This window comes from Glycine soja, chromosome 11 (genome assembly GCF_004193775.1).
Source record: "Glycine soja cultivar W05 chromosome 11, ASM419377v2, whole genome shotgun sequence".
NCBI lineage: Eukaryota > Viridiplantae > Streptophyta > Magnoliopsida > Fabales > Fabaceae > Glycine > Glycine soja.
This window is the reverse complement of record NC_041012.1, coordinates 37,440,698-37,468,040: the sequence shown is the minus strand read 5'-3', so window position 1 is coordinate 37,468,040 and position 27,343 is coordinate 37,440,698. Positions and strand designations below refer to the sequence as shown.

The window sequence follows — 27,343 nt, the reverse complement described above, 5'->3', positions numbered from 1 at the left end:
ATAGGTAATTAATTTTAATTTCTCTTATACCTTATATTTAAAAATATAGTCTACTATATATAATCAATTATATATCTATAATAAATAATATTAATTAATTAGAAATATCATACTTTAGATATAAAGAGCTCTTAATACAAGTTTAATAAAGTATTTATAAAAAATATTCGTAAAATTAAGCGATTAATCCGTGGGGTCACACACTAGTTGTTAAAAATATAACATGCCAAAAGAAAAAGGAAAAAAAAAGTTTGAGTCTTTAATAAATGTGAACAGAGTTTGCTCTTCTTTGTTCAGTTGTCCAATAGGTTCCTTTCACGATTTTGTCGGCACGTTAACGTTATGTCTCAAATTATTGTTAAGTTAGCCACCCAAATTGACTAAAACCACTAAAGTTGCTACATATTTCATTAAAGTAAATAATAAAAGAAGTAAAGCAAATTAGATGTGCTCCACACATTATTATGCTGTCGGGAAGAATCAACAGCTACTGTTTTGCCATCAAACCTTCAAGTAAAGCCATCTCAACAAAATAGTCACTCATTCATTACCTCTTCTCACTATCTGCACTACCCTTTCTCACTTCCAATTTTCACAACCCTTTCTTCTTTTCTTTCCAACCATGCCAGTACTAGAAACCCTTGGTGGTGCTCTTTTTGGTGCTGTCCTTCAGGTGCTGTTTGACAAGCTGGATTCTCATCAAGTTTTGGATTACTTTCTTGGAAGAAAGCTCGATGGGAGGCTGCTGAAAAAGTTGAAGAGGAAGCTGGTGTCCGTCAATGCTGTGGTTGATGATGCAGAACAAAAGCAGTTCACTGATGCATATGTGAAAGCATGGCTTGATGACGTCAGAGACGTGTTGCTTGATACCGAGGATCTGTTGGATGAAATAGACTGCGAATTCTCCAAAACTGAGTTGGAAGCTGAATCCCAGACCAGTGCTAGCAAGGTATGCGATTTTGAATCAAGGATCATAGATGTCCTTGATGACCTAGATTCTCTTTTAGACCAAAAGAATGATCTAGGTTTGAAAAATGTTAGTCATGTTGGGGTTGGATCAGGATCGGGTAGTAAAGTGTCACAGAAATTGCCATCCACATCTTTGGTGGTTGAAAGTATTATTTATGGCAGAGATGATGACAAAGAAATAATCCTTAATTGGCTGACTTCTGACACTGACAATCATAACAAGATATCAATACTTTCGATTGTGGGAATGGGTGGGATGGGTAAGACCACGCTTGCCCAACATGTATATAACAACCCAAGGATACAGGAGGCTAAATTTGACATCAAAGTCTGGGTCTGTGTTTCGGATGATTTTGATGTTTTGATGTTAACCAAGACAATTCTTAACAAAATCACTAAATCAAAAGAAGACAGTGGAGACGACCTAGAAATGGTTCATGGAAGATTGAAAGAAAAGTTGTCGGGGAATAAATATCTTCTGGTTCTGGATGATGTTTGGAACGAAGATCGAGACCAATGGAAGGCTTTACAAACTCCTCTTAAATACGGGGCTAAGGGAAGTAAAATTCTTGTCACGACTCGCAGTAACAAGGTTGCTTCAATCATGCAGTCAAACAAAGTACATGAACTAAAGCAATTACAAGAAGATCACAGCTGGCAAGTTTTCGCTCAGCATGCATTCCAAGATGATTATCCTAAGTTGAATGAGCAGCTGAAGGAGATTGGTATAAAGATAGTTGAGAAGTGCCAAGGGTTGCCTCTAGCCTTAGAAACAGTTGGATGTCTTTTACACACAAAGCCATCTGTTTCACAATGGGAAGGTGTATTGAAAAGCAAGATATGGGAGTTACCGAAAGACAGTAAAATCATCCCTGCTTTATTGTTGAGCTATTACCATCTTCCTTCTCATCTCAAGAGATGTTTCGCTTATTGTGCCTTATTCCCTAAAGATCACGAGTTTTACAAGGATAGCTTAATTCAGTTATGGGTGGCTGAAAATTTTGTACAATGCTCTCAAGAGAGTACTCCTCAAGAAGAAATTGGTGAACAATACTTCAATGATCTATTATCAAGTTCCTTCTTTCAACGATCAAGTAGACAAGAGTGTTTTGTCATGCATGACCTTCTCAATGATTTGGCAAAATATGTTTGTGGAGACATTTGTTTCAGGTTAGAAGTTGATAAACCAAAAAGTATATCAAAAGTCCGTCATTTTTCATTTGTACCTGAATACGATCAATATTTTGATGGGTGCGGGAGTTTATATCATGCTAAAAGGCTACGGACATTTATGCCCGTACCTAGCCCAGCAAGATATATATATACTTGGGATGGTAGGAAACTAGTAGATGAGTTGTTCTCCAAGTTTAAGTTCTTACGCATCTTGTCTTTGTCTTTTTGTTACCTTAAAGAGATGCCTGACTCTGTAGGCAATCTTAAGCATCTTCGTTCGTTAGACCTTTCCCAGACTGGCATAAAAAAACTACCTGATTCAACGTGTTTTCTCTGTAACTTGCAAGTCTTGAAGCTGAATTATTGTCACCTTTTGGAGGAGCTACCCTCAAATTTGCATAAACTCACCAATTTGCGCTGTCTTGAATTTATGCACACTAAAGTGAGAAAGATGCCAATGCATATTGGAAAACTAAAGAATCTTCAGGTGTTGAGTTCGTTTTATGTTGGAAAGGGCAGCGACAACTGCAGTATTCAACAGTTAGGGGAACTCAATCTTCATGGAAGGCTACCAATTTGGGAGCTGCAAAATATTGTGAATCCCTTGGATGCATTGGCAGCAGATTTGAAAAATAAAACCCATCTTCTGGATCTAGAGTTAGAATGGGATGCGGACCGGAACCTTGATGATTCAATAAAAGAAAGACAAGTACTTGAGAATCTGCAACCTTCAAGACATTTGAAGAAATTGTCAATCAGGAACTACGGTGGTGCTCAATTTCCTAGTTGGTTATCGGATAATTCATCATGTAATGTGGTGTCCTTAAGCTTGAAGGACTGTAAATATTGCCTATGTTTGCCTCCCCTTGGACTTTTGCCACGTCTGAAGGAGCTTTCAATTGAAGGGTTTGATGGGATTGTGAGTATTAATGCTGATTTTTTCGGGAGTCGCTCTTCTTCATTTGCATCCTTGAAAACACTGGAGTTCCGCCGGATGAAGGAATGGGAAGAATGGGAATGTAAAGGTGTGACAGGTGCTTTTCCATGTCTTCAACGTCTTTCTATGGAGTGTTGTCCCAAGCTGAAAGGGCAGTTGCCAGAGCAACTATGTCATTTAAATGATCTAAGGATTTCTGGGTGCGAACAACTTGTTGTACCTTCTGCTCTCAGTGCCCCAGATATTCATAAATTATACCTAGCAGACTGTGGAAAGCTGCAAATTGATCATGGGACAACTTTGAAAGAGGTTACCATTAGAGGTCACAACGTGGAGGCAGCTTTACTGGAACAGATTGGACGCAATTACTCTTGTTCAAATAACAATATTCCCATCCACAGTTGCTATGATTTCCTTCTATGGTTGGACATCTCTGGTGGCTGCGACTCTCTAACGACCTTTCCGCTAGATATGTTCCCAATACTCAGGAAGCTTGATATCTCGAAGTGTCCTAATCTACAGAGGATTTCACAGGGGCAGGCTCATAATCATCTCCAGACTCTGGATATCGATGAGTGCCCCCAATTAGAATCATTGCCTGAAGGAATGCATGCCCTCCTTCCATCTCTTGATCTGCTGAACATAATTGATTGTCCAAAAGTTGAAATGTTTCCCGAAGGAGGTTTGCCATCAAATTTAAAATATATGAGTCTCTATGGTAGTTACAAACTTATGTCCTCATTGAAAAGTGCCTTGGGAGGCAATCACTCTCTAGAAAACTTAGTTATTGGAGGAGTGGATGTTGAGTGTCTTCCTGACGAAGGTGTACTGCCACACTCTCTTGTTAATCTATGGATAAGGGAGTGTGGAGATCTAAAAAGACTGGACTACAAAGGTCTCTGCCACCTCTCCTCTCTCAAGAACTTGCATCTTCAAGACTGCCCCAGGCTCCAATGCTTACCAGAGGAGGGTCTGCCCAAATCCATTTCATTTTTGCGCATTCACAATTGTCCGTTGCTCAAACAACGTTGCCGGGAACCCGAAGGCGAAGACTGGCCAAAGATTGCTCACATTAAACGCGTGGATATAAGGTAGTGAGGTTGATTATAAAGAATAATGGTGAAAGTTGTAGATGCTTCTCTATTGCCTGCAATTTACTAAATAATTGTTTTCTAAACTTATTTTTGCTTTCTGCTTGCTAGACGCCGCCGCTCTGTTATTTATTATTGAACAAAATAATTGTTTAATATAGTTTAAAGTGATTGATTCTGCTCGATAAAATCAACACGTCACTCCTCTTGAAAATAAAGTCGAAGTGATATTTCTCTTAATGTAATTAAACATTATTTAGGGGAAAAAAAATGGATTTGTCTGGTCAGACTAAATGAAATGTTTAAGTAATAAAGGTTTGTAAAATTTGATGACAGTAAGGACAAATGAGGTATGCAATTCTCTTTAGTGGTTGCAAATTACTATATGCTAACTACAAGCCTCAAGCTACTAGATTCTGAAGTCTTTTTTTTTTTTTTTTCTAATTGAAACAAGTTGATACTCAATAACTTGCCTGGACAATTTTTCTTTGTTGAATTTTGCAGTGTGTAGAACTTTATAATCTATTACTATGCATTATAAGGAGCATAAAAAATATTAAGAGTAAGGCTATTTTCGAAGTCCTAGTATGAATTAAGAATAAGACTATTTTTTTGTCTATCTTCTTCTAGATGGATCACACTAGGATGCTTAAAAATATTAAATTGAACTGAATTAGTGACAAAATAATATAAAATGTGATTAAAAAAACTACATGATTTTGCATAAAAAATTGAACTTAATTGTTCTATAGTTTAGTTTTTAAAAATTTGAGCTGCTCTAAAATCAAATTGTTTGAATTAAATTGAATTGTAATGAGATTAAAAAAATGTAAAAAATGTGCTTTAAAATAGGATGTTTATTGAGAATAATTCAAACAATTTCAAACACTTCAAAAACAATTCAATTAAGTGCTTTAAAAAATATTTACTTTAAAATATTAATTTATTTTAACTTTTAAAGTTGTTTTTTCAAACTTACCTCTTTCATCCACTAGAGCGTAAACCAAAAAGACATTTTTATATTTTATTTTCTCTCAAAATATTTAGTGTGAACAAGTTTATTAAACATGTTGAAAGAAAGAGTGTGAACTAATTTTAGAGAGATGATAAATAAAGAGAAAGAATAAATTATGTTTTTCATTCTTTAACTTTTACAAATTTATTATTTTCATCCTTGATTTTTTTGAAGATTAGTCTTAGTTCTAAAACTTTTATTTTATCTATGGTTTTCATCTATTTAGACGTTAACGGATGACTTAACACTTGTTTTATCATTATTTTATTTTATTTCATTTTCTAATGATTTACTTTATATTTTTTTTCTTTTTTTTTATATTCAAGTTTTGTCCCTCCTACTTCTTCTCCCTCATCAATAATTTTTTCCCAAGACAACCCCGCTGTTACTACTACCCCTTCTCCTCCCCTCCCTTTTACAATTGTGATCATGACTATTTCACTGAAAGCACTCCCTCAACATGACAAGCTTCTTGAGAGCTGTTACTACTGCCATGTCTCGCTTATTGTTAAGGTCATCCTCATCTTTACTTCTTACCTTGTGACACTTGTTTTTTTTTTTTATTATCTTTCTCTTTAATTTCTCCCACTTCCCACCAAAATAGTAGGGATCTGGAGTAAGTTTAGTTTTTGTAGTTTGTTCTTCTAGGTTGTTGGCAACAAAAGGTAACAAATGCCCTTCATGATGTTGGTGACAATGAGGTTTTGAATAATGATTTTTTTTTTTGTGCAAAGGGATCGTCGTGTTGCTATCATAATTCGATTGTGATGAACCCCATGAATCACATGACAGTGATAGGGAACTTGTGAGAGGTGGTTAAGGGATCAAATGGGTTTGAAAAGAGAAATTGTGAGATCTATTTCGTGGTAATGATGAAAGTTGACAATGATTTAAAGATCAACTTAGGATTTAAAGATTCACTATCCATGGTCATTAATTTAACTTTACCCACTAAAAATTGAATCTTCGTTAAATTTGAAGAATGATATTTACCTCCGTTTTCATGAAATTTGAATAATTAAGCTTAACTCCAAGTTTGTTGACCTAATTTGTGTTTCCATCTTAATTTGAAATTGTGCATATGATGAATTTAGATTTTGGCTAATAAATTTTGTGCTTGAATTTAAAATTGGAATATAGCAATCTTTGACGGGTTTTAATGTAAGAATATGTTCAAGACTTTTTAAATAAATTATTCATGTAATTTATGGCACTTTTAGTGGCTAGAAAATGTAATAAAATAAAATAATAAAAAAAATGATCATGTCACCAATTAGCATCTAAAATAGATAAAAATGAAGAAAAATATGGACGAAATAAAAGTTGAAGGACTAAGATGAATCTCAAAAGGGTTAGGGACGAAAACTAGAAATTTGAAGATAAAGGACAAAAACATAGTTTGCTCAAAAGAAAATTTTATATGAACAAAAATCAAAACATGATCATCTTAGAGGAACTAAAAGCATATTTATATTTATGCCTACCAGTATATATAAGAAAAGAGCAATGGGTGAAAGTGTCCAATCATCAAACCAGCATTTCATATATCAGCAATGCAATGGGCCATTATAGTCGAAGACCCTTCTTCAAAAGGCCGAAGGTTTTCAATAAGGATTACATAAATTCTTCCATCAAAGCCAATTGGACAACCATACTAGATATATTAAGGATGTGCTCAAACAACAGAAAATTCTATGTTCCATTTCTAATATCTGAGTAGATTCTTATGATCATCTACTACTTGTCATTTACTTCATGCATAAAAGATAAATTGCTTCGTCAAAAAAAACTGCCCATATTATAACAAAATGTGGCAATTTCAATCTTTGGTGAGCAAAGTGCACCAGTCTAGGGAATAACTACAGATAGGTAGGGTTTGCCTTTCAAAATTTAACATACAAAGCCATGCTGCAAAAGATTGTAGCTTCCAGAAAGAATGCTTTGCTTCGGATCATTTATACCAGAAAGGTCCAAATTTTTTAAGTGGCGTTAACTACATCCAAAAATTATAAGATCAGGGGAAGTTCACAGAAGAAAAAAGGAAGCAAATGCTTGTGTGGTGAGTCATCATATCATACACAAACTTACCCTCCAGAGCATCTTGCCATCAATAAGGTCATAAGGAACAGGACCAAATTTTCTTGAATCATTGCTGTTATACTTGTTATCTCCCTCAACCCAAACGGCACCCTTTGGCACCTATAGAGGGAAGGCATACTTAGACAATGAAATCTCCAAAACACATTCAGCGATGGAAAAAATTAATTATCGTCAAAATTCTCTAGACCAAAGGCCATCAAATATCAAGCCAAATCTTAATGTGAAGAAGCAAGGATGCCAGATACCAGTCATCCCAAAAATAACAAACGAAATACTAGCAAAGCAAAACCCATACTCAAAATGATCACAAAAAATGAGAATTTAATTTTCACAAGAAATTGACCATACCACAATCGTCTTAGACTTATCACTGTTATCAGGAGAGGAAATGCGTGTAAGACTATCACCCTCCAATCCAACCACACGTTTGGTCATAAAGTGCCTAGGGTGTTGAGGATTGCGCAAGACTACAATATCTCCACGAGCAACTTTACCAAACCGGGGTGAGATCTTTTCCATTAAGAACATACCTGATTTCAAATCGATTGTAGGAATCATGCTAGGACCATAGGTCTGCAGCAGCACTAGAAGTGGTTACTTGATAAAATAGAATTTAAGACGGGTTGACATAGAAATCATGCTTACCACAGCAGGGGCGATCAGATAGGTTTTGGTAACGCGTATAAAACAGTAGAACTTAGAAAACCTCCATCCTGCTTTAATAATAGGCTCAAATGCCTCCAGGTTTCTCAATATCATCACTACCGTTTTCCTCTGCAGGTACAAATCCCAAATACTGTTATCCTAAGTGGAAAAGAAAACAAGTGCTCTGATCACCATTAGCAAACCGAAAACATGTCAGATGTGAGTGTTAGTATGCAGAAGGATGAATAGCAAGGGTTTTGCAGCAGATGAAGTGTGGGTCAGAGATAACGGTGGTGTAGGTGGATCAAATGGTGTCAGATAACTAAGATGATGGGAGAAAAGAAAATTGAGAAAAAGAACAAATAAAAAAAAGCATGTATGTTTATTGTTAGCTCATTATATAACACAGAAGCAGCACTATCACATTATTTTCTACCTGACAAACCAAATTCAACTTTTTCTCAATTTTTATTGCAATGTATCAATCAAACAGCATCAAGAAAGAAGTTATATTTTACACCTTTTCCAAATTCCAATCAGACACAAGCAACATATCCTAGTACAGGGCACTTTCAATTTACAAATGAGCATAAAAAATTATAAACCAAGTGACTTGACACAGATCAGTTCATGCTAGACAGTGAAAATCCCTAATTGGAGAGCAAAACCACAGACAAAAACAAATTCTTGTGATCCAAAACCATTCATCAAAGATCGATTAAGCTACAAGTATTTACAGGTCACAAGCTCAGCATTCACAGATAAAATCCAACAAAGAACCTCTCTGTGTGTGTTTCGTGTGCACGTGTCCACGATTGAGAACATACATCAAACACAGTTTGCAATCTAAATCAAACAACCAATTTACACAGCAAACAAAGTGATTATTACCAATAAAATCAAGAATAAACATCCAAAATGTACCCAACGAACAACAGACATAAGCAGCGTGAGTTCTTCTTAGTTAGGGCTTGCATATATAGCTAATTAATATATTGTTATGAAGAAATTAATATCTGCAAATGAATATTGCAGAGATAAATCTCAAATTGCAAATTCGATTGCGAGGGGACTTACTGAATAATAGTTGGTGCCCAATCGAACGCAGTCGCAGGGATGTGGTTCAATGTGTCAACATCAGGAATATGTGATAATATAGGTTTGTTCTCTTGGTCAGCAAACTTGTGCCAAAAGATGCACAAGTTATAAGTTCCCAAGGATGCTTGTAGACGTGATCCTGTGTATATGCTTTCACCATTATGCTATTTCTTCACTCAATTAAATCAACACACCACACAAAAGTTCTGATTTTGGGTTTAGCCGCCAATAAAGGAGGAATTTCACTCAAGCAATTGAATCTGACAGGGGAAATGAATAATTAATTCATCAAGCTTGTTCAAATCAGAAGTTAATATCAAAGAAATTAAATTAACAGTTAAAGAATCAAGTCCAGGAAAAATAAGGAACGAATGAGCTACAAAATATAAAACTATCAAGAGGTAGACCCTAAAGAAACGTGACTATGCGTCGAAAGCAGCTACCGCAGAAATCGAATTCACAGAATCAATCGACAATGCACTAATAATAGATATGAGCTATATAAGAAAAAAAATGGGAGCATACCGAATGTAGAAACGAAGAATGTTGCAGGGAATCGAGGGTTCAAAAATACAAAGATACAATAAAAGATTAAAAGGAGTGTGAAGTTACCTAATCGGAGGCTCTGTAGTAACGAGTGCCCATTGCTATCTCCGCTCAGATTGCGCGTTTTGGTCAAAGTCCCATTATTACGGAAACCTCCGATCCAGAAAGGCTGATAGGTGCACCCCGCATTTTTTGAAAATGCCAAAACTGTCCCTATGCTTTCTTCGCATTTGTGTTGGGTGTGTAGGAGGGTGATTCGTAAATCGTACGGATCAAGTTGATCCGTAAGGTTAATACGGATCAAGTTGATCCGTATGTTGATATTAAGCATACTGATCAAGTTAAAAGATTTACGAATCAAGGATATTTCAGTCTTTTCCCCTTAAATGTTGGATGCACCTAGCATCAGTCCAAAATATTTCACCAAATAGGTTGCACCACAAACTTACGGATCAAGAATTTGGGTCACCAACACTAACATCTTGCATACATGATGAGACATACATCCCAATACTCCAGTTTGATTACGAGCACCAATTTCCTCTACAAAGAAACAAGATAACGAGCTCGTGCTTTGCACGGTTGAACCCAAAAATGCTTCAATTTAAAACACCAATTTGCAGAAAATTTGCATCAAATCCACAGCAGTTGAGAATGAAAATGAGTGGCATAAGGAATTGACATGTGGGCCTTTTTGGATAGAGTTGAAAAAGTATAGAAAATTTACATGTAAAGAAACACATTTTCGTTTTTCTCGTTAACAAATTCTTGGCTTAGTGTACAGCGATACAACATATGATACGGGACGAATGAAAATGTAGGAAATGTTATATACACAATCATTTATAAGCCTCAACTGCACAGCTTTAAGCCTAAAGAAAATTCAGTCCTTAACATAAATCTTACTGCCCAGGCTTCAAAGAACTGTCGCATGAGCATAATTTGAAGTGTATGTGCTTCCTTGGTGCTGAAAGTTACAACTTAAAGTAATGTCAAAATCAACCCAATCATCAACCTAATCAAAATACTAGATCTATGGATCAAAAGTCAAACCGATAAATCACTTATTGATCCGATATATATAAAAAATTATATATATATATATATATATATATATATAGCTAACAAAATGTGATTGATTTATAGTCTACATTCTAATATATAATTATTTATTATTATAAACTATTTTATTAGGTGTTATAATTAAATTACTAAGAAAATTCTTCTTATTTTCAATGATTTAGTAAAAGTTGTTAAATGATCATGAACAAGTCTAGTAAAAATGTATAAAATACATAAATGTTAAATCATATCAAGATCAAGATAATAATGATTAGTTATTATATAGTTATCAATATCAAAATAATATTATAGGAGCATATTACATGCAGTATTCAATAATCAGTTATTAATAGTTTAACATATTTTAGGAATTGTAAAAAAAAAAAAAATCAAACTTAAATTGACTGACTAGGTTAAACCAGACCAATCCGGTCTAAGTCATCGGTTTTTTACTAAACTTAATTGGGTCAAACCGGGCGGGTCACTTGTATTTCTGATCTGAAATCTTAATCAAAACCAGTTCCCAGTCCAATCAGCCGGACCAGTTCGGTTTTCACAACTATGCTTACAAGGATTTCATCAATAATGCACAGCCAATAACTTAATGTTCGTGTTTTGGAAAATTGTTTTCCTACTAACAAAGCTGCAAAAGAGGAACCCATACAACCTCACCTTCAAGTTTAAAAACTAATCGGTTGAACTTCAAGCTATTCTCGTGTGTGTCAAGCGCTGACAATGAGTCCAAAGTCAATACTTTATCACAGGTTCTTCCCACATGCACGCATAGGAATCCCACAACAGCAGACTACATTAATTTAGTTGTGTTCCATAAGTTAATCTGCATGAAGCTTTCTCCTTTGACAGCGATTGACATACCATCTGGCATGCTTCCGTAGAACCATGCCAATTAGAACCTTGAGGCTTGTGAGCATAATGTAGGTTATGGCTGAAAATAACAGAATCCAAAAAAGCCTCCATGGAAGGGGATTGTAAGGAAGGCTAGCAGCGTAAACTGGAGCCAGAACTCGAATGACCTAAGAACAAGAAAATGGGGAAAAAATAAACAGACATTCAATCAGCAACCGTAAGCATAAAGCAGGGAGAAAAAGGACACTAAATTCATGCTTACCACACATGCCGGAGCAAGGGGTACAAAAGTCAACTTCTTCTTTGCATCCTCAGTTTGCATATGTAGAGTCTAAAAGCAAAAACAGCAGTCAGTCATATATTCTAAAACGTCCATCAATGAAATACACAAAAAGTCACGGCAAATTGTAACACAATTTACACAAAATTAAAGATCCAAAATTTCTTTATTCTTGACACGTTACAAGAAGGCTTTCCCAAATGCTAATGCTGTTCTCTTTGTCACACAAAAATACATGCCTATACACACTCCACTGTAAGAGAAACTGCTACAAATGATAAATAATTTTCACGATAATAATTAATGAGGAGAAAAGGTTTCAAGGCTTATCCTGGAGCATATTCAAATAATTGTAGATTATAGCCATTATTTGTTTTACGAGAAAATTTATTTTATGAGAACCTATTAAATTTTAACTTTCTGTTTGTTTAATGTAAGAACTAGAAGTTAGGAACTCAGGAATCCATACAGTCCCTTTCTCATCAAAACATGCTGCAAGCTGCAGCTAATGATTTCAAAAACACTTGCAATTGAGTATGGAAGATGCTGGTACATTTGAGTATGATTCACATGAATCCACTGAAAATTTAGGCTTTGAATTGTGACTAGAATAAAATAAACAATATTACCAAAGTGGTTCCAGCTATTTAGGCCCTTTTAAGCAGTAATTACTAATCATATTGCACAGCTAACATCCACACGGAATCAAATTACAATACCTGTTTACACAGGACTTCAAGAAACTCAGAATATGCAACAGGTGAAATGTTGTTGAATTTGGCAATGAATGAATGCTTGATCACATCTATAGCCATTTCAAATAGATAAACCAAGAGGATGTTCTGCACCACACAAAATAACTGTGTTAGGGGCCAGACCGAGCCAAGCAAGGACATTTATTTCCACTAGATAAACTTATGCAATATATATTAGGTGCTATAATTTTAAATAATCTTACACTGATAAAACTTCCAAACCAGGGTCCTTCTGCCTCCAGAATATTTTGAGCCAAAACAAATAAGACAAATGCTGAGATGTGGAATCTCTCTATGGAATCTGCTAGTCAGCAATAAGATAAAGGGACAAAGAAAATAATGAAAGAATGAGACCAAATAAAAAAAGGGATACAAAATGCAATCAAAGAAAAAACAACTACTGTAAGAAAGATAACTCACCAGAGTACACCATACTGTGAACATTATCCTTACTATATCCCTTGAACACATAGCTTTTGATCTCAGAAAAATTATTTGACACCAGCAAAGCTGGCAGAGCATTGTAGTGAGAAACAATACAGGCTGATAAAGTGATTGCCTGAACTAATAAGATAAAAGAATGAACAAGTACAACTAGTCAAGGAAAATAACCAGCATTTTTTTTTTATCCCTTGCCTTCATAAGATGAAATAATTACCCGAAAAAAAAATTATCAACCCCAAGAAAAAGGATATTTGAAGCAACAACAGCTAAAACTTGGTCAGAAATAAATCTCCATATCCAGAATTTCATACTTTCTGTTTCCGGGGGACATCTTGCAAATTCTTCTGCTGAATGAAATAACATTGGCAATACATCCCCAATAAAATTTTGACATAATTTATCAAATATCTGCAAGAAGGTTCAAGGACCAGTCACTATAAGTTTCAGTCCAAAGTTGAGATAGTTATGATATGACCCTTATGCAATCAACATAAGACAGAAGACCAAAAAAGAATCCTCTCACTCCTAACTCCTAAGCTTACAATTTGAGTAGTTGTGATTTGTCGAATGAATTGTTCAAATACCAAAAGTCCCTGATATAGGTACCAATATATATTACACCATTCATACTTTCATGATTCTCAGTGCAAAATTCCCCTCTTCCATATCATGGCATATCCTCTTGGTTACACAAGTTATGGCTCACTAACTATGGAAAAAATTCCAAACACTAAAGCTAATTTGAATATTCATCTAGATTTACAATCAGAGGTCCAGAAATTTGTCATGTATGGAGATCTAATTAAAACCAAGGTTCAAAGAATAACTTATGCTCACCTCTAACATGTTGTAGATCACATACAATTTGATTGTTTCTTGACCACGGATCATATGATATATTAAGCTGATATCTAAGACAAGAAAATTAAAAGCAAGGAGCTTAAAACAAAATTTCTATAAAAATGTAATGAACTGAATGTGATCAATGTAAAAAGGAAATATATAAGATAAAGCTATGGAAGCATACTATCATTATACCTATTTGCTGCAAAACAACGACTCCACAAATCATAATAAGAAAACAGCCAAAATCTGACAACTCAATTGTAGATGGCCTCTTGAACTTCCTGCCATGAGCATTATAAGGTCAGAGTGTAAAATTGAAAATCCTGAAAAGCAGCCACAAATTTTAAAACAGAACACGAACATTGGTAGAAGAGCATACAAATCAAAGCACAAAAATTAGCATGTTGTATAAAAAATGGGAGATTGGTTCAAATTCTTCAGCAAACACAGGACCAGGGCAGGGCAGCTATAATAAAAAATTCAGGCATATATCATTTAGAATGTCTCGTTAAGCCAACTGTTTAATATGGGGAAAAAAATCACCCTGTTCTCATTCCCTAAAAAAAATTATGATTTCTGAAAATGAATGCTAAAAGGATTGCACTAGATGGACACTGCTTAAATTACAACCCTGAACCAATGAAATTGATACTGCAGGATTAGTCCACCATCTAAATTCACAGTCACAAGCATACTCAACATAAAATGACGAAAGGTGGCGAACCTTGTTTTCAGAAGCCTCCAAATAGTCATCACTATCCTTGGGGGCATTATAGTTAATAATGACAGAAATGAATTGAAGCAGACAAAGAAACCAACATCTATAAGCTGCAATAATACATTCCACGTTTGAGAAACCATGACAAAAATGTAGAATGTCTTAATGGAAATACAAAGCCATAAAATAAGTAATAAGCGGTTGGACAGTTTCAGGTTACACCCTTTCCCCAAAACTTCTACATTTTTTTCTGATCGGTTAATTATGAAGGAAAACTACAGCATCTAAACACTGGACTGGAGTATACCCATAGATGACATTGTGAACTGCAAACAAAGTTCCTTTTTATTATTATTTCTTTTTCAATGAATTAAAGGAAAGTATACCAAATACCAGTTCACATCTCCATGGCAAGCGGAAGATAGTGTCATACACTCTTTCTCGTCCCTTTTCATCCCCAACAGTTGTAGTGCTGCAGACAGAATTTCCATGGAGCACTTTCTCCAAAAAGGATGACACAGGCGACCTCTTTGCTGAAACAAGTTGTACAACATAAATGCCTTAACAAAACAAGACAAAAATTAAAAGGCAGGCAACAAACCTATTCAAATAATCAACATACAAATGAAAGATAAGAAGAGAACAGGACACAACATTTCTTTCACTCACACACACTACATTACATGCATTCACATAAATTATAGTAAATAATCTATTTAATGACTGTTGTCCAATTGAAAATCGTGGTGTATTGTAAATTTGTGAACTTTTGCAATAACTAATTTAAAAGTCATGACAACAAGATTTGTGATTGATTGATGGTGTATTTTTACATAGAAATTAAACTCTTACTTAAATATCAAGAAAGAACTAACATAACAGAGTTTTAAAAACTATTGCATGTTCGGTATGTTTGGTTTGCAATTAGAAATGTTGTGATACGTGTTCCAATGTAAATCCAAGGATAAAAAAAAATTTGAATGCAAAAACAAGAGTCATCATCCATTGACAAAATTACTTTTGCCTCAAATGTAATTTTGCACATGAGTCCCAAACATATTTAAAGCACTACTTGATTTCCCTGTCTGTAAAAGACAGGACCAATCACATCGCATCCATGCTATTGCAAGCATAAAAAATAACTTAAAGATACAAAATAAATAAAAATCTTAAATTAATGGATAAGAAGCATAAATACTGGTACTAGCAAGATTCTACTCACGAATCGAATCATTTCCCAAAACACGCTTTAGCTCCAACGATTCCACCGTCTCCGTCACGTAACCGTCACCAACTGCCGTAACTGCCAAATCTACAAAACTATCGCGACCGTTCACGCTTCTCTGCCTTAGCTCACCGAAACGAAAGCCGTCGCCGGCGGCAGTGGCTTTACTCTGCTCGCACGCAACAGCAGCGTCATGAATGTGAGTGTTGAGCTGGTCAGGGGCATCGGTGTGGCTGGTTTCGAAGGAAACGGAAGTGGAACCGACGGTGGCGGTGGCGGTGGCTCTGCGCTTGCGCTTCTTTTTCCGGTGAGGAAATGAAGGTTGGGGTTGCGGTGGTTCCTCTGGCGCGCCACGGTGTCTCATTTTGACTTTACCGAATCGGTCATGTGTTGTGCACATGCATTTTTAAGACAAAAATGCCCTTATCTAGAGAATATGGCCCCAAAGGTGCAGGTGCTAAAAAACTATCCTTTGAATTCCAAGCTCTTATCTTCTAAATAATTGACGAGAGAGGAAGAGAATCAATTAACAAGTAAAGACAAAAAAAAAAAGAAGAATTTACCAAATTGGAATGGCAACAAATAGTGTTTGGGTGATGAAAAGAGGTGGGGCAATGCTTCAACACAAACAACTATGATCATCATCAACCTCAACCTCATTACCCCTACTCTACTCCATCATCGTCATTTGGTGATTAAACCACCAATATTAGTAATAGTGATGGCCAAGACAAAAGAAATGTATTTTAAACGAAGGGGACATGTATGAGGTCAGTTTATTTTTTATTTTTTTTTTATATTAACAAGTGTTTTTTATAAAACAAAATTATCACCTTAAATTTTATTATTTTATTTGTTTTTAAATAAAATATTTAAACACAAATCTTAAAATTTATTCAAGCAAAATCAATTTTATAAAATTAAATTTATTTAAAATTAATTTTGCAGCCAAACACTCAATTAATTGTCGTTGACTATTCTCTAAGCTTTGAATTCCCCAAGTCGTAGTAGTATTTTATTTGAGGGTGTTTTTTTTATATTTATAAATTATTATATTATAACTAAAATTTACAATCGATAAACATCTCTGGACATAATTGTATTCTGTATTTGTAATCAACAATTTAAAATTTTAATATGAAAATATTTTTAATTATTAATAATTTCTTTTAAAAAAACATTACATTCTAGTTGTGATGCTATTGTGTAAAATAAACATTTATAAGAGAGAAAAGAAAAAAAATATTAAAAATATCTGATCAAAAGAATAAAAAAGATTACACCTTAAATTACTGAGGTGTAATGTTACACAAGTAGATAGAATTAGTAAGAGTGTAGACAGTAGTCACTTTAGACTCAATGCTCATTAGTGAGATCAGATATGCTTCATTGATAAGTCAATTCAAATTAAAATATTTCGATTATTGGTTTAAAAGTAAGAATATATATATAAAAAATTAAAATAAGAAAGCACGACAAGCAATTAATTGAATAAAAAATAGCATAAATATTTCAAAGCACTAGTTCTTTTTCTTTTAGTTTTATTTTGTAAAAAAAATTAAACATATTTTTTATACTAATAATATATTTATTTTCAGTTTACTATCTATTTTTTATTATTATTTTATTATCTGATAATTTAAAACTTTTAACTTTTAGCATCAGTTAATAATTTTAGTTAATTAAATAATAATATAACAAATTAATAGAGTATTATATCACTAGTTAAGAAGTAATAATATGATAAACTAACAAAATGACAAGTCATCACTTAATGAATTTAGACTAATTATATATATTAAAAATAAAAATTTGAAAATAACAAATAGTGAAATATAAAAATAAATTATTTAAGCCAAAAATAAAAATTAAGACTGTATCCTCCACATGCACAGTCGACAGTGGTACAACGTATACATTGAATATATATAAGTAATATTTATGATATAATGTATGTTACAGGGCCAATGAATTATGAATGTGGTTGAGTTTCGAAATTTGTTCATGTGAATTAGTTTCATCTATGCTTCCTTTATCACTATATCGAATTCTTTTCTCCACCAGTTTAATTGTGAAAACCATTAACAGAGTACAAAGAGAGAAATATGGTTTGGTTTCTAGCATTTCTTGAGAAAGGACAACAAAGAGAATAATATAAAAAAAAGCTGCGCACCATATGTACCATAGTTCATAAAGTGGCTTCATAAAATGGTTTGGTTGGACTAATCCTTAAGGGAATATATACTAAATAAGTGTCTAGATGAAAGAAAGATTCTTCAGGAACACAGTGATACTTCTGTTGGACTTGAGATAGAAAATAAAATAAAATTAAATTAAAAAGGTGGTTGTTAGTATATAAGTTTTTTAGGAGAAAGTGGCATGTTCACATCAAGTGGAACTCTTTGGTAATGGATGCATGATCTATAAATCTACAAATTATATACTAAATTTTTTAAAATTAAGGTAAAAAAACACTTTATTCCCTTTTAAGTGATTAGTCTACTTGTACTTTTCACTTTCATATTAAAATTCAGCATAAGACCCCCTAATTTATAATAATTTATTGTAATTTTTCCTTTACATCTAACTTAAAAGTTAATTATCATGGAATGTACTATGCATTTGACTTTTGACTACATAAAATATACTTAGAAGACAAAAAAAGTTCACATATCAAAACTTATGAACAACTTGGACATATCTAACCAATAGTGAAGAAAAAACAAATCCCAAAAGGGAAGAGTTAACTTGATAGTTGTTAGTGACAGGCACGAAGACAAGTGACAATCAAGTGGTCTATTGGAATTGGCTCGTGTTGACTCTTCAATTTGCATCACAAAGAGTCTTTACAGACCAATACAAACAAGAAAGAACCCGCTAGTGTACACAGAGTCTTCAATTTGCACTCAAAGAATTTGAAATGGGGCCTCCACCCAACTCATGCAAGTTCCTTTCTTTTTCTTGCCACAATTTTTAAGGACATAAAAGGTTGAAGCATTGAGAAATCATATAAAGCAACATCTATTAGCTGAAGAAATCAACTTGGAGCATCTAGGTCATAGTAATTTTATCTTCGAATACATTTTTGTAACACTAGTCATGTGCACATTAATATATTCCATTAAAACTAAATTTTAAATTAGATCTAAAAGAAATTTTTCAATAAATTAAAATATATTTTGCTTAATCTTAATATATAATGAAAAGTACAACTAGACTAAATAATTTAAGATATAATTACTCTTTAACCCTAAAAATACCAGTTTCCTGCTTTTCTCTCCTGCTGATTCATTTGTTCTTGGCCACGAGCATTGGATGATTAATTTGGTAATCCAATTCCAATATTTTTTGTCTTTAACTTCGACACATTAACCATTTATGCTCAATCACTTGATTAAATTCTGATATTCAATAAACTGAATCCTTATACCAAATTAATCAAAGGAAGAATAAACAAAAGCAGACAAGTAATCACGAACATGGAGTAAAATAATGACCTGGTGTGTTGTAATACGCTAATTCATAACTTCCTGTGGATTTAAATTAGTATACTTCTCTTTTGGTAAAAACAAAATTTGCATTTACAACTTGCCAAAGATTTACCAGAAGTACCTACTATAGTTTGAAATTTTGTCTAGATTGGTTACTATAATTTAGAACTTTTTTTAGTTCATAATTGTAAAACTACTTAAATATCATATATTTGAAGTAGCCAGTACTTTCCCTGGTGCAGTTCCTTCTGATTGCATGAAACTTCATCCTTCTGAATGCAAACCAAAAAGAAAGGGTTTTCTTTGTACAGAGACCCTTCAAGAGGGCCAAACCCTCACTTTGCTATCCTTTTCCTATCATTCCTTGGTGTTGCATTTCTCTTGACTGCACTTTCATGTCCAACCGTTCTTGTTCTACCACCACAAGCTTTCTTGATGCTTAAGGATTCCACTGAAGGTGGAGAATCCACTTTGTTAGCTTTCTTAACTGCAGCTGAGACCCTTTCAGCTGGTATAGTATCTACTTTGTTAGCTTTCTTAGCTCCAACTAAGACCCTTTCAGCCGAGCTGCTGCCACCAGCTACCTTTGCAACAATCTTGCGGTTACCAGGGCGCATGCTTCTGACTTTCACTGACGAATCACGTACAGGCGATGTAGAAGGCATGCTTCTGACTCTAGCTGAAGAATCACGCAGATACGATGTGCTAGAACGTGTGCTTATGACATTCACGGAAGGATCACCCACAGGTGATGTGCTAGAACTCTCGAGTTTCTCCGTCAATGTTTTGATGACAAGGTCTCTAAGTTGTAGACCAGTTTTGTGTTCACGAGTGTTCTTGGAGTAGAACACTAGAGCATTGTTGCTCAGGAGTAGCAAGTCTCTTAAAAGTTCTACCACGGACTTGATTGTTCCGTTGTGGATTCTTGACTTTATGGTGTCAAAATCCACATGCTGCCGGATCAATTTCTCGTATCTTCCTTGCTTCTGTTATAATGAATCATGTATCAGGGCATATTCCTTGTCTCAACTCAAGGCTTAAATTAAATCCTATTTGTTATAGCTAAACAATTTCAAAAGGAATAACATGAAAAGAGCCAAATGCTTGGTTTCAGAGGTGAAAATGGAGTAATGAATGGAAACTATAATTTTTTACTTGTAGAAAAACGTTTAAAAAGAAACATAAAGGATTGTTGAAATTTATATTTGCCTGTATTGCCTAGTATCTGTGCAACTATAGAATAAAATGTATTACTCTCTAATTATTATACTATCTTAATTGGTGATTGTATTTAATAGCTGCGTTTACCCAAATATAGAAATGGAATATTTAAAAAATGCACAGTAGAAAATGTTTAGTGCGAACTATTGTACTGAATTTTACCTATATTTGGTCCCCTCATAAGAAGGAAAGTATTTATTAAAGGGGAAATACAAATGCTAAGTTGTTAAGCACTTCATCTACATTCTTTCCACTTTATTCTCTAAGATCATCTCCAATGGCAGTTCTTGTGAGGCTCTTAAGTTTGAGAATCAGTTCTTACTTAGGATCACCGTTGGAGGAAATTGACATGACTTTCAGCTATAAGAATCGGTTCTTATGATTAAAAAATAAACATTTTGTGAGACAATGTGAGACTCATTTTAAGTTCTTACATGATTGCACCATTGGAGTAAAAGGATTTTAATGTTTTTAAATCAAATGTGGCAAGATAGGACCCATTAAAATGAGTCAAGAACCTTAACTCTAGGTGCACAATTGGGGATGTTAAGTACATGATTATTTTATGTTTCTCTCTCTCTCTCTCCCACTCCTATTCTTTTCATAACAAGTGCACCCTAAAGAATAACGAACACCACAAATCCATTAGTCTATAATCAAAAGCATTACATGGTGAGAAAAGTTAAAAGCCAACTATAGAAGAATAGAATGGGATATAAGTTGCACATACCTGGTTATCATGCTTATAAGTGAAGACAGAAGCACCTTGAACTACCAAAAAAGAATCTAAGAGCTCCATCAAATCTTTTATTCCAGCCGTTTTCAAGTTTGCATTCTCCTCATTCACACCAGAAGATTTAACAATCTCGCCACAGTAGCTGAGAGAACTTTCTTTACACACATCAGCTGAAAAATCACTTTCTCTTACACTTACTTCGTTAATACTTCTGCTACAATCCTTCCTCTTTCTCTTCCCTCTCGGTTTTTTCAAACACCCTCCATGTTCTTGATATACAATGTTAGCCAACTTATCTACATTCAAAACTTTCTCCTGCTTAGTGGACCCTGATGCTTCAGGCTTGGTCGCCACATCTTCACAAGATGTTGCCGGAATCTGGCATTCATGAGTCCAGTTTGTCTTAGTTTCATGTGTGAAACTCCCTGCAGATAACCCATCCTTTGACATCTCTTTTGGAGAATCGTTAACTCTATCCAACTTATGAGAAGGAACATTTAACTCTGGTTCAGCCGAGCCATTGTCAACATGGCAATCATCTCTTTTCTCATCCCTTCCAGCCTTAAGGGTTTCAATCTTCATCTCAAGGGACCTGAAAACAAAGATATTGTTGAGTATAACATGCCCTAAATGCTGGCAATCAGAACTGTGAAAAGTGATCTCTACATTAGCTCTTGTGGTCAAAATTGCTAAACAGTGAGATTTTTTAACATTTCAGTTAGAAAAAAGCTTGAAAAAAATTTGAGATTCGTTGTGTTTCAAAAACATTACTTTGCTGTCTTACTAAATCTCAGCATGCAAATAAATACGGTCATACAACTAACCCAATTACTTCCTCAGATTGCTTCAAATCTCTCTTAAGCTCTGCCACTCTTTTCTTCTTAAGCTCCTCGAACCAAGACCTGGAAATATCGCGTTACCATAAATACAGTGAGATATAACACAACTTATATGCCGTCTTCAGAGTGTATTTCATTAAGTCTAAAACTAGATATGAATGTATTACCAGATTGGGAAAATTTAAATTGAGAAAGAGAAAGAAAGAAAAAGAAACAATTATATTTACGTGCACCCCCCAGGATACTGGAAATTCAACTCTTCATATTTGGCTTTACAAACCTGCAAAAAAGAAATACCTCAATCAGAATGAAAGTTCATCAAAAATGATTTTCCTTCACGTTTTGCAGCAAAGCATGAAGAGAGAGTAGTTGAAAGGGCATAGCAGTCCCCAAGGCCTTAACTATGAAAAGTTGAAAACTAAATAAATCCTATGGAAAAACATTGGCTTATGTTTCATCAAATAACCAAAGAGCATGCAAAATTGATTTAACTAATGCAAAATGAAAATGCTATAATCACATGCCTTAATAGCACAACTTCTAGTTGTGCCTCCTAAATGACCCATTTCATTATTATTGGATTTAATGATTTATATATATGTGCCTTGTGATGAAAGAAGAAGAGAAGGGGTCTCCTAATAAATAAATTAAAAAAAAAAACATTTCAGAGAGGTTTGGCCATTATGAAATGTCAATTATTATTATCACACATCAGATTGAGCAATAGGTTTGCGCCAACTCAATCAATCAAATGCAAGTGATGATGTAAGCATAGTAAAATACTACTAATTCATTAAAGTTAACAAAACAAATTGCACTTGAAAACCACCCATTCCCCGCAAAACACGTTTGCAAAATCCAACACACAACAAACACAGTTTTTTTTTTCAAAAAAAATATATTTTTTTATCATTAGAAATATTTATTATATTTATTAAGCATGACGTGGGACCCAAAAAAAGTCTAGTCTAAAAACCTCATTGACTAAATAAATTCATTTTATTTTATATACATTTATAACAGGATTTTAACAGTAACTATAATAAAAAAAAAACTATAGGTCAATGAGTCAGTCAATAATGACCCGTCATCCGTAACGGTTTAGAGGTTGAACCAAAAATTAAATCTTAAAGAGAAAATAATAAATAAATAAATAAATAAAATTTAATAGTAATTAATATAATATAATTACCTCGGGTGTGAAAATGCATGGTGAAACGGTTCGGGTCTTGAGTTCGGCGGCAATGACGGTCCAATCTCGGGTTCCGTGCCGGGAAATCGCTCCACCAAGGAGAAGCTCCTCCCAGGTGCTCCACGTCACCATCGTCTCCTCTTCCATCGCCGTACACGTGTACGTTCCAGATTAAAAAATAAAACGACCAGTTTCTTTTTTTTTTAATAATTTAAGTTCCCCTAATCCTACGCTCCCGGCTCACGTTAGCAAACACCACCCTCGTCAAAAAAACGCTACTCCCCCGACTAGTCCCACGGCGACGGAGAATGATAATAATAATAATAATAACAAAATAACAGACACAACGGAAATGGAACGAGGAACCAGCTTTTTGCGATGTAGTGGGTACGAGGTTGTTTCCGGCGGAGAATTCAGGAGAGTGGCAGTTTTTTATTTTTGGTTGTGTGAAGAAGAAAAAAAAAATTAAACGTTAGGAGATGATGGAAATTTGAGAGTAGGAAGTGTGAGAAAAATAAAAATGAAAGGACACATGATGATACAACAACAACAATGGACGATGACAATGGGGAATGTCGTGTAGGCTTTTGTATTTTCAATTTTCAATTTCTCAAAACTAATGCGTCTCTCTCAGTCTTATATATTTGGGGATTTTTTTTAAATTACCTCTTTGCCCCTTTCTTACTTTTTAGTTTTTCCTCATATTATTCTTTATTGGTTTTGTCTTTCGCTATTGCGCGCTTTTGCCCACTGGGATACTTTGGGGTGTCCCAAATTTGAATTTCCGTGGTTGAATAAGGACAAATTTATGGTCTTTTGTGTAATTATGGTAGTTTTCATATCATAAAATCTACTTTTATTGTTTTTCTATAAATTCTCTTCCTTTCTTTATATGATAATTATTACTAATAGTATTATATTATTTTTATATGTTTTTACTTCTTTATAAATTAAAATATTAAATAAATAACGTTGAATGTCTTTAAAATTTTAAATACATTCAATACTTTAGTATGCAAATCGAGTAAAGAGATATAGAAGCATTTATAGTTGTTTCATCCGGCAACCGTTTAAAAGGGTATTTTTTAAAAATTTATCAAACGCGGATAAAATTTAAATTAACATCTCAGAAGAAATAATAAATGATAAGATCATTTATGACTTCTGAATTAAAAATTATAAATAAATTTATGACTTTTTTTCATTAAAGTGGTAAAAAATTGTAGGACTACAATTTTTTTTAACAAGATTTTAAAATTGTAAAGTTTCTTTTTTCACACGACTTTAAAGTCATAATGAATTTTTTTGTTTTTTTTTATTAAAGTCGTAAATTATTTTATGATTTGAATTTTTTTTTTATACGTTAGGTATTTTTTTAGAAATCATAAATATTTTTTATTCAAATTATTTAATGAATTAATATATGATTCTTTTTTTAGTTTTATTTAATATTTTATATTATTTTATTTAACATTTTTTATATTTAATATTTTTTATGTTTTAGTAATGTTAAGGATTATTATTTGTTATGTAAATAAAAAAAATTAAATTTAAATAAAAAAAATTAAAATTTACCTTTTAAAAAAAATTGATACTAATATTAACAAATCATATTAACCTATAATTCATCAAATAATATTAATTTTTAAAAATACAATTAATTTTTACAATTATCATTAAGTAAATTAATAATTTCGTATAATAGTATTAATTTATTTTATTTTATAAATTATTTTAATATCAACAACAAAAAATAATTTAGTAAAAAAGTAGTTGTTAAAATAAAAATAACATAATATATTAATATAAATTGAACAATACAAATTAAACAAATCATAAAATTAAAAAGTAGAAAAAAATTAGTTGTTATATGGATAGTAACTATAATTATGTCTCTCAGTTTTATACCATGAATATTTTTTAACCCTATCTAGAATTAATTTGTTCATCTCATTATCTATACGACCAGTGATTGATCTTTTTCAAGTATTTCATCGCTTCGAAGCACATGTTGCAACTATATGCGAGAAAAAAATTTGAAGTGACGGAAAATTTCCACAATTATACCACCATTCATTCAATTTGATATTATATCATTGCTTGTCACCCAAGTATCATATATTTGTAATTTCCTAAACCTCAAATATTTAAAAAAAAATAAAAATTAATATTATTTTATAAACTATAAGTTAATATTATTTTTTAATATTAGTAATAAAACATTTTAATATTTTTGTTAAACAAAGCACATTTCAATATTTTTATTTAAATTTATTTTTTTGCATTATTTTTTTTAATTTAGAAAACAAATAATAATCCTTAACATTAATAAAAAATATTAAATAATAAAAAAAGAAAACATATATTAATTCATTAAATAATTAACTATTTATGATTTTTAAAAAATACCTTACTTGCAAAAAAAGTTGAAGTCGTAAAATAATTTACGATTTCAATAAAAAAAAAAGAAAAAAATCAATCACAACTTTAAAGTTGTGTGAAAAAAAAATTATGACTTTAAAGTCATATTTAAAAAAAAAAGAAGTCAGTGATTATTTTTACTACTTCAATAAAAAAGGTTAGTTTATGACTTTTAATTCGAAAATTATAAATTATTTTCTTTTAGGATATTAATTTAAATTTTACTCCTATTTGATAAATTTTTTAAAAAATACCCTCTTTTGATCTATTGCCCTTATCTCATCAATATTAAATGCATTTAATACCCCTTTAAGAATATATATGCATTTAATCTTTTAATTAAATACATTAAATTATATTTACTTGTTTTGAATAATTTCTTCATAAAATACTAAGAAAATTTGTAAGAAAGAACAATAATACTATATTTTTTTCATACAAAAAAAATACTATTTTCATTTTTGTACATTTATTTTTTCTCAATTTAGGCCAGGGTCGTGTGGTTCCTGTGTTTCTCTTTTTATTTGCATCATCACGTCTGGGCTGTTTTTTTTTTGTTTTTTTTCATTTCACGTGTTGGAGCACACGAGTAAATGAGATTTACACACTTTTATGTTCATAAAAATTTTATGTGTGTAAATAATTAATAACACTTTAGTGGAATTAATTTTGAGAAAATATTGGCTTACTTTAAAAATATATATAATTTAATAGAAACAAGTAATGATTTTTAAAATATATTTTAAAGTGTTTGATACAAATAATAGTTTAAAAACATTGAAAGTTGCTTGAAGATTTTATTTTGTTTGACATCTACATAATGAAGATTTCATATCCAATAAGCTTTAAATAATGTGTATTTGATTTAATTCAATTTAATTTTAAAAAATAAATTCTCGTTTTGATTACTAGTTTTATGAAAGAAAACAGAAAAACTCAAATAATTAGTTTCGTGAAAGGTCATTACAAACATAAGACATTTTTATTAAATGAGCAAATAATATATGCATTAATGATATAAAGATCTTTCACCCTATTATTCATCACAAATTATCATATATTTCCTCTTTTCAAGTTTTAGCCAAAAATATTATTCAAAGCTAATTATTTTTTTCTACAATATTCAAAAGTTAATTATCACTTTACAAAACAAATGAAGTATTAATTATCATTTTCTATGGTATATCTTTAATGGAAGTAATTGTTACTAAGCAATTAATTAAAAAAGTCAATCATATATTAAGAAGTTACATGATAATTTTTAGGAAATTTAAAATATTAATTATATTTATTAATAAATGTGTCAAAATTTTAAATATAATTTGAAAGGAATGAAGTATTATATTAATTTTATAATAATTATTTTTAAAGTTATACTTATTATAATTTCAGTTGATCATATAAAATTTCTACAATAACAATGCACAAATATTAACTCTTAGACTAAATTACATAAACATGTTCTGTGATTTGAAGACCTCTCTTCTAGTTTGACAGTTACTTTTATCATTTTATTAACACCCATTACTTAACAGAATATAATAAAATTAATAAAACTTTGAAATATATTTATGTATTTTTGATATTCCATTCTCTCCCTCTATCATTCGAAGGATCTTCTTAGAAACCGGTGGAATTTGAGCTAGGTTTAGGGGGCTCGAGGGTTATGCGG

General features: G+C 32.5%; 5 protein-coding genes across 6 annotated transcripts in view; 1 reads left to right on the top strand and 4 right to left on the bottom strand.

Annotated features, from left to right (window-relative positions):
- The window catches only part of LOC114376524 (cilia- and flagella-associated protein 20-like), a 28,965-nt gene extending 17,315 nt beyond the window's left edge, over positions 1 to 11,650 (bottom strand). Inside the window, exon 1 of the mRNA XM_028334687.1 lies at positions 11,513 to 11,650. Within this exon, the coding sequence (XP_028190488.1) occupies positions 11,513 to 11,522 (10 nt within the window). The 5' untranslated portion in view covers positions 11,523 to 11,650. The remainder of the gene's footprint in view (positions 1 to 11,512) is intronic.
- Positions 458 to 4,330, top strand: LOC114376522 (putative disease resistance protein At3g14460). The gene has a single exon (XM_028334685.1). The coding sequence runs from the start codon at positions 623 to 625 to the stop codon at positions 4,172 to 4,174; it is 3,552 nt and encodes a 1,183-aa protein (XP_028190486.1). The 5' UTR covers positions 458 to 622; the 3' UTR covers positions 4,175 to 4,330.
- On the bottom strand, positions 6,707 to 8,284 carry LOC114376525 (mitochondrial inner membrane protease subunit 1-like). The gene is made up of 4 exons (XM_028334688.1): positions 7,931 to 8,284; positions 7,634 to 7,858; positions 7,274 to 7,384; positions 6,707 to 7,178 (listed from the first exon to the last, which is right to left on the bottom strand). The coding sequence occupies exons 1-4, from the start codon at positions 8,042 to 8,044 to the stop codon at positions 7,137 to 7,139; spliced, it is 492 nt and encodes a 163-aa protein (XP_028190489.1). The 5' UTR covers positions 8,045 to 8,284; the 3' UTR covers positions 6,707 to 7,136.
- A 2,169-nt stretch (positions 11,651 to 13,819) lies between the features above and the next one.
- LOC114376523 (protein POLLEN DEFECTIVE IN GUIDANCE 1-like) lies at positions 13,820 to 16,572 on the bottom strand. Its single transcript, XM_028334686.1, has 5 exons — positions 15,769 to 16,572; positions 14,933 to 15,079; positions 14,553 to 14,656; positions 14,021 to 14,109; positions 13,820 to 13,893 (listed from the first exon to the last, which is right to left on the bottom strand). The coding sequence occupies exons 1-4, from the start codon at positions 16,169 to 16,171 to the stop codon at positions 14,083 to 14,085; spliced, it is 681 nt and encodes a 226-aa protein (XP_028190487.1). The 5' UTR covers positions 16,172 to 16,572; the 3' UTR covers positions 13,820 to 13,893; positions 14,021 to 14,082.
- A 2,679-nt stretch (positions 16,573 to 19,251) lies between these two features.
- On the bottom strand, positions 19,252 to 23,844 carry LOC114374396. 2 transcript variants are annotated; one of them, XM_028332038.1, is made up of 5 exons: positions 23,251 to 23,844; positions 22,286 to 22,338; positions 22,044 to 22,121; positions 21,214 to 21,811; positions 19,252 to 20,248 (listed from the first exon to the last, which is right to left on the bottom strand). In XM_028332038.1, the coding sequence occupies exons 1-5, from the start codon at positions 23,395 to 23,397 to the stop codon at positions 19,598 to 19,600; spliced, it is 1,527 nt and encodes a 508-aa protein (XP_028187839.1). In that variant the 5' UTR covers positions 23,398 to 23,844; the 3' UTR covers positions 19,252 to 19,597. The 2 variants fall into 2 exon arrangements, with proteins under 2 accessions (XP_028187839.1, XP_028187840.1); XM_028332039.1 differs by lacking the exon at positions 23,251 to 23,844 and adding an exon at positions 22,461 to 22,552.
- Between the last annotated feature and the right edge of the window lie 3,499 nt (positions 23,845 to 27,343).